Source organism: Melozone crissalis, unplaced genomic scaffold (assembly GCF_028551555.1).
Source record: "Melozone crissalis strain CALT ecotype California unplaced genomic scaffold, PUWL_Pcris_2 ptg000041l_1, whole genome shotgun sequence".
NCBI classification, from domain to species: domain Eukaryota; kingdom Metazoa; phylum Chordata; class Aves; order Passeriformes; family Passerellidae; genus Melozone; species Melozone crissalis.
In genome coordinates this window covers 8940857-8953129 of record NW_026535819.1, presented here as the reverse complement: position 1 = coordinate 8953129, position 12273 = coordinate 8940857, and the positions used below count along the sequence as shown (strand labels likewise).

Below are 12273 nucleotides of genomic sequence, written 5' to 3'. Positions count from 1 at the left end.
GCCTTTGCCCCCTGCATTGCCAGAGGAGCAGCTTTCTGCTGCCCTGCATGGCCAGAGGGAGCCCAGGCCCATCTGCAGCAGCCCTGGAGCTGCAGAGGAAAACTCCCCCCTTGTGCAGGATCCCTGCTGCAGCAGAGCCACAGCTGGCACTGCAGGAGGGCTGAGCCCCCATGGGATGGGGCTGGGACACCACCCTGGCACACAGGGGGACAAGACATGTTCTGACTCTAGCTGTGATTTTTTGTTGTTGTTTGTGCTATTACATTTGTATTTTTTAGTTTTCCTAGTCAAGAACTATTATTCCTTTTCCCATGTCTCTGCCTGAGAGCATCTTAGTTTCAAAATTATAACAATTCACAGAGAGGGGGTCTACATTTTCCATTTCAGGGGATGTTCCTGCCCTCCTTAGCAGACACCTGTCTGTTCAAACCAAGCCAGCCCCCCAGGCCCTTACCCTGCAGAGCTAAGCAGGGTCTCCCCGAGCTGGGAGCTGCTGATCCAGCGGGTCTCATCCACAGTGGTGCGGGCGTGGGGCAGGCGCCCGATGTCCTTCACCGTCATCATCAGGTGCCGCGAGGACTTGAGCAGCTTCACGGCCTCGTCATGGGGGATGCTCAGGAAGCTCCGGCCGTTCACCTCCAGGATCTGGTCTCCCACCTGTGGAACAAGGATGGACTGAGCCTAGCGTGTTCCTGGAGCTTTCCTGTTGGGAATAACACTTTCCTCTCCCAGCAGGGAGGTGCTGCCCAGTCTAAGCCAGCTCCAAAGTGGGATGCAGCAGTTGGGGGGACCAGGGACAATGCTGCTGGATGGAGATCACTGTCACCGTCATATTTTCTGAAAAATCCTCTTTGCCCAGGATTTCTCTCCTGGGAAGCTGAGAAGCCTCAGAGAAAAAGGAAAACAATTCTTATCTCATTTGCTTCTCCTGTGTTTTGCTGCTTTGGAATGTGGTTGGAGATTGTTTATCCAACATGTGAATTGTTTTGACTTAATGACCAATCACGGTAGGACTCTGGAAAAAGTTCATATTCTCTGGAAAAATCCTTTCACCCAGGGTTTCTCTCCTGGGAAGCTGAAAAGCCTCAGAGAAAAGGAAAACAATTCTTATCTCATTTGCTTCTCCTGTGTTGTGCTCATGTGGAATGTGTTTGGAGATTGTTTACCCACAGGCGATTGTTCCATTGGGTTCTGCTGGGAGTTGTTTTCACTCTTTGGCCAATCAGGGCCAAGCTGTGTCAGGGCTCTGGAGAGAGTCAGGAGTTTTCCATTAGTATCTTGTCAAACCTCCTGTCTGTATCCTTCCTCCATTCTTTAGTATAGTTTTAGTATAGCATTCTTTAATATAATATAGAACATAAAATAATAAATTAGCCTTCTGAGAACATGGAGTCAGATTCATCATTTCCTCCCTTCATCTGGGAGACCCCGAAAATACCATAGATCATCCCTCAAGCTGGAAGCCAGTGAGTTTGGAGGGGCCTGTTGAGGATCCCAGCTCAGACTGATCTGCCCAGTCTCCTCCACCACCCAGACCAACCCCAAAGAACATCAAGGCTTCCAGCCCAGTTCCTGCTGCTGCTGCTCTGGGATGTCAGGAACCATCTGTGGAGGCTCCAGCCCTCAGATCTCTGCATGCAGCAGGGAGGGGCTCACCACAGCCTCCAGCACCCTGCAAACTGCACATCTGGCACAGCTGCATTCCATCTCTCCTCTGCTGTTTCCTCCCCTAAGAGATTTCATTCTGTGGGCAAGGCCTTTGCTGGAACCAGGAGCTTCCCTGACAGCCTGGCCTTGTTTGAGACACAGCACCCATCTGGTGTTTCACCCTTCCTCCCAGGTCCTCTTCCTCTGTGCTCCCAGAGCATCCAAGGCTGCTCCTCCTCACTCCTGTATCACAATTCACCCTACTCCTGATAAACCCCATTTTTGAAGCTGCCCTTTCCTATCTTTGCTTTAACCACAGGCCTCAGCTCAGCTCTACCAAAACACAGCAGGGATTTTCTCCTTGCCTGGCCACCAAGGAGATACAGGGAGAGAAAAGTTGCAGAGAAGTGAAACAAATGCTCAGTGGCAGATGAAGGTGCCTGTGAAAGGACAGATGGAAGAGATTAGGGCTGTTAAATTTAGAGAGGAGATCATGTGGGGGGCTGGATGGAGCTGTACAAAATAAGGCTGGCAATAATGAGAAGTCAGGGAAGGGCTCCTGTTCGCCCTTCAGGAGGCTCAGGGAGGATGCTCACAGTGGTGCTGAGAGGAAAAAGGAGCAGGAGCATCATGGAGTCATTTGGGTTGAAAAAGGCCTTTAGGATCACTGAGTCCAGATGCAGCAGAGCTCAGCTCCATGTTCAGCTCCATCCAAGGACCCTGAGTGGATTTGCCTCATTATTCACCATAAAGTTCAATGGTTTGTGTTGGAAGTGACCTAAAACATCCCAGGAGTGTGAAGGGAGGGATCCAGGGGAAGGTAAATGACATAAATGACCCCAACCATGGGGCTCCACAAATACCTCAGTTTCCCTTTGAGCTCTGTCAGCTTTAAATCCACTGTCAGAAAATTGCTGGCTACCTGTGGATTCTTTGCTTCTTTTCTGCCAGGGTCAGGATTAAATCACAAGATGATATTTCTTGTTCAGACTCAGATGTTTATTAGTTCTTATCTCTGTTACAGTCTCACAAACCATGAGTTCTACAGCACTTCCCTCTAACACACTAAAAATAGAGCCATCTCTCTCTCTCTACAAGGCCTTTTAAGGATAAACTATCCAATTAAGAAATGACACCTAAATTATTTTTACTTTTAACCCAATAACCACCCACTCGTGGCCTGCAATATGGACTTTTTAATCCAATTACACAAAACCACCCAAACCCATGGAGAAGAAGGTGGAAGAGAAGGAGGAGAAGGAGAATGTGAAGAAGAAGGTGAAGAAGAAGGATCAGCCTTGGCCCTAAAATCTCCATCTTGCTTTATATATATTACTATATTCTAAACCCTTAAACTCTGAGTTTTCCACCCTGTGATATCACAAACTTTTGTTCAAACTCCTCACCCACAATCCCAGTCCTATCATTCCATTTTTGGAAGCTTCTCCATGGCCTCAGGTCAATGCAGTGTTCTCTTGGGGGTCAGTGCCTGGCAGCACAGAAATCTGAAATTCTCAGTAACTGGGAATTATGCCAGGGGCCGAAATGCCAAGAGAAACCTCCAACCCAGATGCACAAATATCTCCCAGGACTTTCTGATCCATCAGGGATCCCCTGGAGTGGATTTTGCTGCTCAAACAAGGAGCACAGAGTTCACTGCAGCATCAAAACAATAAAAATCCAAATTTGATTAGGCAGTTTTATTGCAATTATGAATCTTTAATGGTTTTCCATAGCAGAGATTAAATTTTCATTGTTTTTTTGGTTCAGGACAGTTACACGGGTTTAATAATCTTTAATTTCTCTTTTTAAGAGTGAACCAAGAGGAGCCTGGCACGCTCTTGTAGCATCAGGGAGACCAGAGGGGCCCTGGATTTTTTGCTAATTAACATAGATAATTATATTTTTCCCCCAAAGTCAAGGAAAATAGGAAAGTAACAAAAAATGTGCAGAGAAGCAAATGAACCATCGACTAAAACAAAAGCTGACCCTGAGAAATTATTTGCTGTATTCACAGCTCCAAACTGGCACAGAATAAAAGAAATAATAATAAGACACACACACACACAAAAAAAAGTTATAATAAAACACAGGAAAATTATTGCCCTGGATATTTCAGGAACTACTTTTCAGTTGTGCTCAGCTAATGGTGGGTGGATACCCAGGATGTGCTGAATGCTTGAACACCTCTGAAAATGTGGATTACTCTCATTTCCCAGGGAAAATTGTAGCCTGAAATGCAGGGGCTGAACACGACACGCAAAAGGTGACAGATCATGAGAAAAAGAAAGTTTGGAAATTACACCTTGATGACAGCCCTGGCTCCTTCTCCTTCTGGAGACAGCGGGGAAGGGGAGGTGCAGTCAAGAGAAACGTGATGGGCTTCAGACAAGGGTTCTGAGCAGCAGAAATAATCAGAATTTGCTCTGAAAAATTCTCTTTAAAATAATCAGAGTTTGCTCTGAAGAATTCTCTTAAAAATAATGAGTTTGCTCGGAAGAATTCTCTTTAAAATAATCAGAATTTGCTCTGGGAGAAACTCAATCACACAGACAGAAAAATAGGCAAGAGATTTTAAATGTGAGTTAAGGTTAAAAGACACCAAACTGAGCTGGGAATAACAGGGCCAAGGGGATGATGCCAAATGGGTTGACACTGGCACCAGTCCTGTTTAATGCCACTGAAGTGCCAGCAGAGAGGCTAAATGACACTGGAGATAGCACTAAAGTAGAAGGAACCTCTCTGCAGCACAAATAATTACCAAAAGCCCTTAAGAAATTAAAGATACGGGCAGGAAAATGTATGGATCAATTTGGAATCGACCAAGTGAAGGCTCCCAGTAAATAAGGGAGTGCTCAGCTTCTCCAGGAGGGAATTGGCTCAGGGCAGATGATCCATGTGGGAAGGGTCCAGGACTGACCTGTGGCATTCACATTCTCTGAAAAAATCCCTTCACCCAGGGTTTCTCTCCTGGGAAGCTGAGATGCCTCAGAGAAAAGGAAAACAATTCTTATCTCATTTGCTTCTCCTGTGTTGTGCTCATGTGGAATGTGTTTGGAGATTGTTTACCCACGGGTGATTGTTCCATTGCATTCTGCTGGGAGTTGTTTTCACTCTTTGGCCAATCAGGGCCAAGCTGTGTCAGGACTCTGGAAAGAGTCACGAGTTTTCATTATTATCTTTTTAGCATTCTGTAAGTATCCTTTCTGTACTCTTTAGTATAGTACAGCATTCTTTAATATAATATTGTATTATAAAGTAATAGATTAGCCTTGTGAGAACATGGAGTCAGATGCATCATTCCTGCCTTCACTGGGGCATCTTCCTGCAAATCCAACACAGGACAGGGAATGGGAGGCCATGGCTGGCTGAAAATGGGTCCGTTCCCCAAACACTGCAGCCCAAAGAGGGGATGTGAGAGCCCAGGGAGGGAAGGGGCTCTCCAGGGTGGCAGTGCTTGTGTGTGGCTGCATTTCACTTCACAGAGAAAAGCAAGGCACAACTTCCAAGGATATTTTCTGGGAATCGTAACGAGGAATCGCAGAGAAAGACAAAACAATTCTTATCTCAATTGCTGCTCCTCTTGTTGAGCTCATGTGGAATGTATTGTCTGAGGTCATCAATTGCATCCATATGTGTGTATCAGGACTGTCAGAAGACAGTCACAACATTTGGTGCAGTTGAGTGCTTGTGCAGTTTCAATTTAGATGTAGTGTAATGAAGTATAGAATTATATAATATAATAAAGAAATTAATTAGCCTTCTGATATCCATGGAGTCAGATGCATCATTCCTCCCTGCCAGGGGGGTTGCTTGCTTTTCCAATAGTTGTGGCACTCATGGGGGGAGGTTTTTGGTGGCCTCACAGGAGAGGAGATTTCTGACCCCATCAAGGTGACACCACTGGAAAGACCAGGAGAAATGTCACATCTTGGGTACCACAACCACAACCTCCTGAGTGATTTTGTCACCTTGCAGCTCATGCCCAAACTCTGAGGGAGCCACAAGGGTTTTATTCCATCTTCTCTTTTTCCAGGACATTTGTCTGTGTGCAGACTCCAAAGCTCACTGCAGCTTTCAAGGGGTGGCTTCGGGATGAGTTTGCAAATGACACCAAATGTGTCCAGGGAAGGGAATGGAGCTGGGGAAGGGGCTGGAGCCCCAGGAGAGGCTGAGGGAGCTGGGAAGGGGCTCAGCCTGGAGCAAAGGAGGCTCAGGGGGGCCCTTGTGGCTCTGCACAGCTCCTGACAGGAGGGGACAGCCAGGGAACAGGGAGAGGAGGAGAGGGAATGGCCTCAGGCTGGGCCAGGGGGGCTCAGTGTGGATATTTCACCAAAAATCTTCACCAAAAGGGTTGAAAGGACTCCAAAGTCCCCATCCCTTAAAGGATTTAAAAGCCATGTGGATGTGGGACATGGGGCAGTGCTGGCCTTGCAGTGCTGGAGGAACAGATCTCCAACCGTTCTTGGAGATCTTGGAGATCTTCAGCCTCAATTACTCTTTGTTCTATGACAGCCAGTGCTGAGGTAAAATCATTCAACTCTTCCTATTTAGAGTCTCCCTTTCCCTCTCCTCTCATATCTGGATAAATACGGATCATGATTTTCCCCCCAGCCGTCGTTCTGGGAACTCAATACTGAGCTGTTTGCTCAGAGCCAGCTCCCTGGAATCTGCTATTTCTGATCTAAAGGTCAAGGAGAGCAAACAAAAATGGCTTAAGGACAAAAAAGAACCCAAATCCTGACAAAACACAGCAGCAGGAAAAATGAGCAAGGAAGAAATGAGGGCCAGCAGGGCCAGGAACAGCATCAGGAGCTCAGCTCGTGCCAGGCACCTCTGGGGAGAGCAGGAAGGAGGCAGGAAGGACAGAGGCTGAAAGCAAACAAGGCTGACTCACCCCCCTCCTCCTCTAACCCCCACTTTTCCACTCTCAGAACTTCCTTGGAGGCAGCAGATTTTCAACCATGCCCCAAGAACACACTGTCAGAAGTTTCATGAATGAATAAACATCAAGAAGGCCAAGGGCAAGGCCATGAATATTGAGTTATTGACTGAGTGCAGAGCTCCAGCCTGGGTTTGGCTGCAGTTCTGCCTGCTGAGGGAGCAGGACAGCAGCACCTGAACCAGCACCAGCTCCTCTGGGACCCTCATCTCAGGGTCTTGGTCCTTGTTCCTGGAGCTGGGAAAAGTTTCTGGGCCTCAGAGAAACTTCCTTGGTTTTGCGTGCCTTTCAGTAGCTTTTGTTTGTCCTTCCATCAAAAGTTAAGGGGATGTAAAACATTAATTATTTATTTTTGTTATTATTTAAAAAGTCTGAAATTCTGATTTGGTGCCATAGATACAAAGAGGAAAAAATGAAATGTCTGACAAAATTACAGATTTGTTTGGGTTAAAAAGGACCTCAAAGCCCATCCAGTGCCATTCTTGCCATGGGAGGGACACCTTCCACTGTCCCAGGGTGCTCCCAGCCCTGTCCAGCCTGGCCTTGGGCACTGCCAGGGATCCAGGGCCTGCCCACCCTCCCAGGGAAGGATTTCTGCCTTTTCTCTCATCTAATCACCTCAGAATCAGCTCAATTCTGGTAACAAACTCCGTGAAAGCAGCAGAGCCCTCAGAAGGATCCACTCCAGGGAAGCCAGCAGGAACCTTCCCATCCACCCAGCCAGGCTGTGTTGAGCCCACATTGAGCAATCCCACAATATTTCCATTTCAGAGAGCAACAAATTACCTGGAAATCACATTTAGCCAACAGTTCTTGCTTCCTTGTGGCATCACATCCCTTCCACCACCACCTGGAGCAGCAATCTATACCCAACCATGTCTAACAGCAGGACATAAAAGGCCTTTTTTACCTCCAAACCCCCAGGCAGCACTGAATTTACAGCCTGTAGCATACACAAATCAGGGGGGGAAGCAGCTGTGAGCATCTGAAATCACACCAAGGCTGGCATCCAGCACAGCACGAGCCTGCTGGACACACAAATCACTGCCTGGAGAGCAGAGCAGTGAGGGAGGATCTCCAGAATAACCAGCAGAGGCTCAGGTGTGCAAACAGCAGTGGCAGGACCTGGCGGACAGGGCAGGGAACTGCTCTGGGTGCTGAGTGTGGTTTTATTTGCTGGAATTCCAAGCAGGCATGGAGGGATTCAGACAGGAATTCTGCTCTTGGGACTGTCCCTGAGACATCTCCTCATTGCCAAGGGATGCAAAAGGGATAAAAGCAGAGATTTCCCTGTGCAGCAAACTCAGGGAACAGAAAAACCACCAAGGAAAACACTTTTATTTGTATTTTTGGGGCCTGAGGCAGTGAGGTGTCGTTGAGCTTCAGGCCTGGAGGAATTGTTGTGTCTGAGCAAAATGTGGAGACAATTAATCAACACTTCATATGGAGTTTAGAGTTATAAACTAATGCAGAACAGGGCTTGAAAAATATAAAGGGTAAAATCTGAAGGCATCAGGTGAGAGGGACTTTCTGATGAAGAGAGGACTGAGAGGGGACCCCACCAATCCATATAAACACCTCCAAGGGGTGTCAGAGGATGCTGCCAGAGGCTTTTTGTGACCGTGTTCACAGGGGTCTTATGTTGAGGGAAGAGATGAGGATCTGACTCCATGTTTCAGAAGGCTGATTTATTATTTTATGATATATATTACATTAAAACTATACTAAAAGAGTAGAAGAAAAGGTTTCATCTCAGAAGGCTAGCTAAGCCAAGAATAGAAAGGAATGAATAACAAAGGCTTGTGGCTCTTTCTGTCTGAGCCAGCTGGCTGTGATTGGCCATTAATTAGAAACAATCACATGAGACCAATCCCAGATGCACCTGTTGCATTCCACAGCAGCAGATAATCATTGTTTGCATTTGTTCCTAAGGCCTCTCAGCCTCTCAGGAGGAAAAATCCTAAGGAAAGGATTTTCATAAAAAGATGTCTGTGACAGCTTTTCAACGACAGGATGAGGAGCAATAAATTAAACCACAACAAGTTCCACATCAACATGAGGAAGAAATTCTTTCCCTGGGGGTGGCAGAGCCCTGGAACAGCTGCCCTGGGATGAGGTGGGGTCTCCCTCTCTGGAGACATCCCAACCTCACCTGGACACGTTCCTGGTCACCTGCCACCCTGTCTGGGATCACTCTCACCTTCAAGCCAGTGCTCTCTGCCTCGGAGCCCTTGTCCACACCCGTGATGTAGATGCCCAGGGAATATTCTGCCCCTCCTCGGATCATGAGGCCCAGGGATTTCCCTTCGTTCAGGACCAGGTTCACCTGCAGGGAACAGGGACAGACATTGATGTGGTGTCCAGAGCAGGGGTGGGACACAGCCACAGAGCTGGGCTGGACAGCAGCTCCTGTGGGACTGAGGAGGCACTGGGAACCAGGGGGAAAAGCTCTGGGGGCTGAGGGCTTCAGCTACATCAGGGGCAGCACGTGGGGTGGACTGTCAGCCAGGATCTTTAATGGAAACTCTTCCCACCCAACTCAGGTAGGTTGGCTACCTAGGTGATATGTTGGAATGGCTACCTAGAACAGAAGCTAGAGCAGATGAAGACAATAAAAGTATTTATTAAAGGCCAGCAAATCAGCTGGTCCACAGCAGTTTTCCACTCTCTCTTACAGGTTGTCTGGAGTTTCCTTCATTTGCCTCACGATCATCACAAGGACCCTGAAGACCCCAACAGGAGCCCTGGCCTGGCTGAGGTGGATGATTTCTGGATGTTATGGGATTGTTTGCAGGTGTGCTCGCTGTGCCTTCACAGAACACTGCTTCGAACAGGTTCTGATAAATGGTGGCTTGTCCTTGCACACTCACACGTGCCCCACATGTTCTGATAAATGGTGGCTTGTCCTTGCACACTCACACCTGCCCCACATGTTCTGATAAATGGTGGTTTGTCCTTGCACACTCACACGTGCCCCACATGTTCTGATAAATGGTGGCTTGTCCTTGCACACTCACATGTGCCCCACATGTTCTGATCAATGGTGGTTTGTCCTTGCACACTCACACTGCCCCACAGGTTCAGATAAATGGTGGCTTGGCCTTGCACACTCACACCTGCCCCACAGACCGAGGGGTCTCAGCACAATGGCCCATGAATCTTCCCCACCTTTTGGCCAGATGCCACTCCTTTGGATTGAGACTCTATAAACTGGAACTGTTGAGAGGACTTTGGTGAACCCCCATGGAGGACAGTGAATCTGTGGCTGGACCATGAGGATTCTGTCTCATTGGTGGCTATATTCCCCTCCCCTTCTTTTCCTTTCTATCATTTATTTCCTTTTCTGGTCCCTCTATCACATTTGCTGTTGGCTCTCAATAAAGGTGCATTTGTTGTGATTAAACTGACAGTCCCCTGCTGTTTGTCTTTTGCACTTTTGGGATCTGGAAAGGAACCATCACAACCTCACTTGCCCTAGCAGATGGTGACACAGGTGAACCCCTGGGGCAGAGACCTGAGAACAACCCCCAAAACCCCAGGAGCAGCAGTGGGATGGTGCCAGACAGCACTGGCTGTGAATTCCCCCTCTGGCATTGCTGCCTCAGCAAACAGAGCCATGATCCCCTATTGGATTTGCAGGGAATGTCCCAATGAAGGCAGGAATGATGACCTGACTCCATGCTCTCACAAGGCTAATTTATTACTTTGTAATACTATATTATATTAAAGAATACTATACTGTACTAAAGAATCAGAAAGGATACTTACAGAATGCTAAAAAGATAATAATGAAAACTCCTGACTCTCCAGAGCCCTGACACAGCTTGGCCCTGATTGGCCAAAGAGTGAAAACAGCTTCCAGCAGAATCCAATGGAACAATCACCTGTGGGTAAACAATCTCCAAACACATTCCACATGAGCACAAGACAGGAGAAGCAAATGAGATAAGAATTGTTTTCCTTTTCTCTGAGGCTTCTCAGCTTCCCAGGAGAAGAACCCTGGGTGAAGGGATTTTTTCAGAGAATGTGAATGCCACAATTCCCCTCCACCCAGCCTGGAATGTCCCAGCTCCAGCCCTTTGCCATTCCCTGGGCAGAGCTGACTGTGCAGGGCCATTCCAGGCTCTCCCCACAGGACAAACCCCACTGGGATAATCATGTGCCTGATTATCTCCAATTAGCAACCCTTCCATAGATCCAGCACATCCTGCAGCAGCCATTTCATACATCCCACAACCTGCCAGCAGCACCTGGGCAGATGTTCTTCCCAATAAATGCTCATTTACAAACCCAACTTCCATCTGCCTTCATCCACCCTCTCCTCCTCACAGGGCCTGACAAGATCTGGGTGTTCAGGTGGGGATTCGAAGGGCAGAGCAATCCTGCACTCAGCCCCCTCGAGGACTCTCCATTTAAATTGGCCTTTGTTCACTCTCTGCACGACACTTTTAAAATGAATAACTCCAGGGTTATTTTTTTGCTCTGCTCCCAAGTTTTGAGTCACTTCTGGATAAAAGCAGACAGCAGGAATAAAAACAAATGAGAAAAGCCAAAATGTGTTTCACACTGATAGAAACAGCCAGGAACAAGCTGTTTGTGAAGGGCTTTTATATTTAAACCCTTTTACTGCAGTCAAACCAAATCTTGAACATTTACCTGGATGGAAAAATAATTCCCAGCTTCAAGTCAGTAATTAATCCATCTTTCTAGAGGACACAGCATCACAGAGGGAATTCAGGCCAACCTTAGAGTGGCTGATATTGAAAACCCATTTTCTGTCTCGGTGACAGAAACACAGAAATCAGCAGCAGGACATAAATCCACCTAAGGCTCCAAATTCTGGATTTAGAGAAATGGATGCAAAGCTGGAATTAGAATTGTAAAACATCAACTACCTGTACCAGCATCCTTCTCTGAAAAACCTGATGTTCCCTGGGTTTTTTTTCGCTGCTTTAAAGGACAGAAAGTGCTGGAAACAATTTCAGCATGGAAATATTATAAAGGAATTACAGAGACCTTCATGCTCCAGGCTGGGGAGATGAGCTGGGCACTGAACCCACCCAAAGGAGCAGCTGCCTGTCACATCCAAGGGCAATTTTGGTTTTCTCCTCACAGGGAAACCTTGCTCTGGACCACAGAACACTTGGCTGAGTGTTTTTGAAAATAAGGAAAAGATTCAACTTTTCTGAAGTGCTGTTATAGGGAAATTTAGGATTTCCCTGCTGTAAGTTTTTCACCCCACTGTGACTGTGCCTCCCAAAAAATCCCCCAGTTTGGGAAAAAAATACAAGTTAGGGAAATGCAGCAAGATGCCTGGAATCCCAGATCACACCAAAATAGACTGGGAATGGCAAAATTCCCTCTGTAAGTCCCTGAATGTCATTTCTGTGCGCTGGGGGTAGCTCCAGGAGGGGCAGCTCTGCAGGCTGACATTTCCATTTCCCTTCAACACTATCCTGGTAAGCTGAGAAGCTGCTCCCCCACCTAGGGAGAGCATCAGATGGAGTAAGAGATACCCCCTGTGCCTCTGCTCCTCAGGCGCTGCCATGTGAGCTGCTCTGTTTGCTCTGGCCAAAATGTGGAGACAATTAATTAACACTTTATATGGAGTTTAGAATCATACACTAATGCAGAACAGGGCTTGAAAAATATAAAGGTGAAAATCTGAAGGCATCAGGTGAAAG

At 47.2% G+C, this 12273-nt stretch overlaps 1 protein-coding gene across 1 annotated transcript in view; it reads right to left on the bottom strand.

Moving 5' to 3' along the window:
• WHRN (whirlin) overlaps positions 1-12273 on the bottom strand; it is a 55523-nt gene that overhangs the window by 18053 nt on the left and 25197 nt on the right. The window contains exons 3-4 of the mRNA XM_054284023.1: positions 8790-8915; positions 455-657 (exon numbers count right to left, since the gene is read on the bottom strand). Coding sequence (XP_054139998.1) covers positions 455-657; positions 8790-8915 — 329 coding nt within the window. The remainder of the gene's footprint in view (positions 1-454; positions 658-8789; positions 8916-12273) is intronic.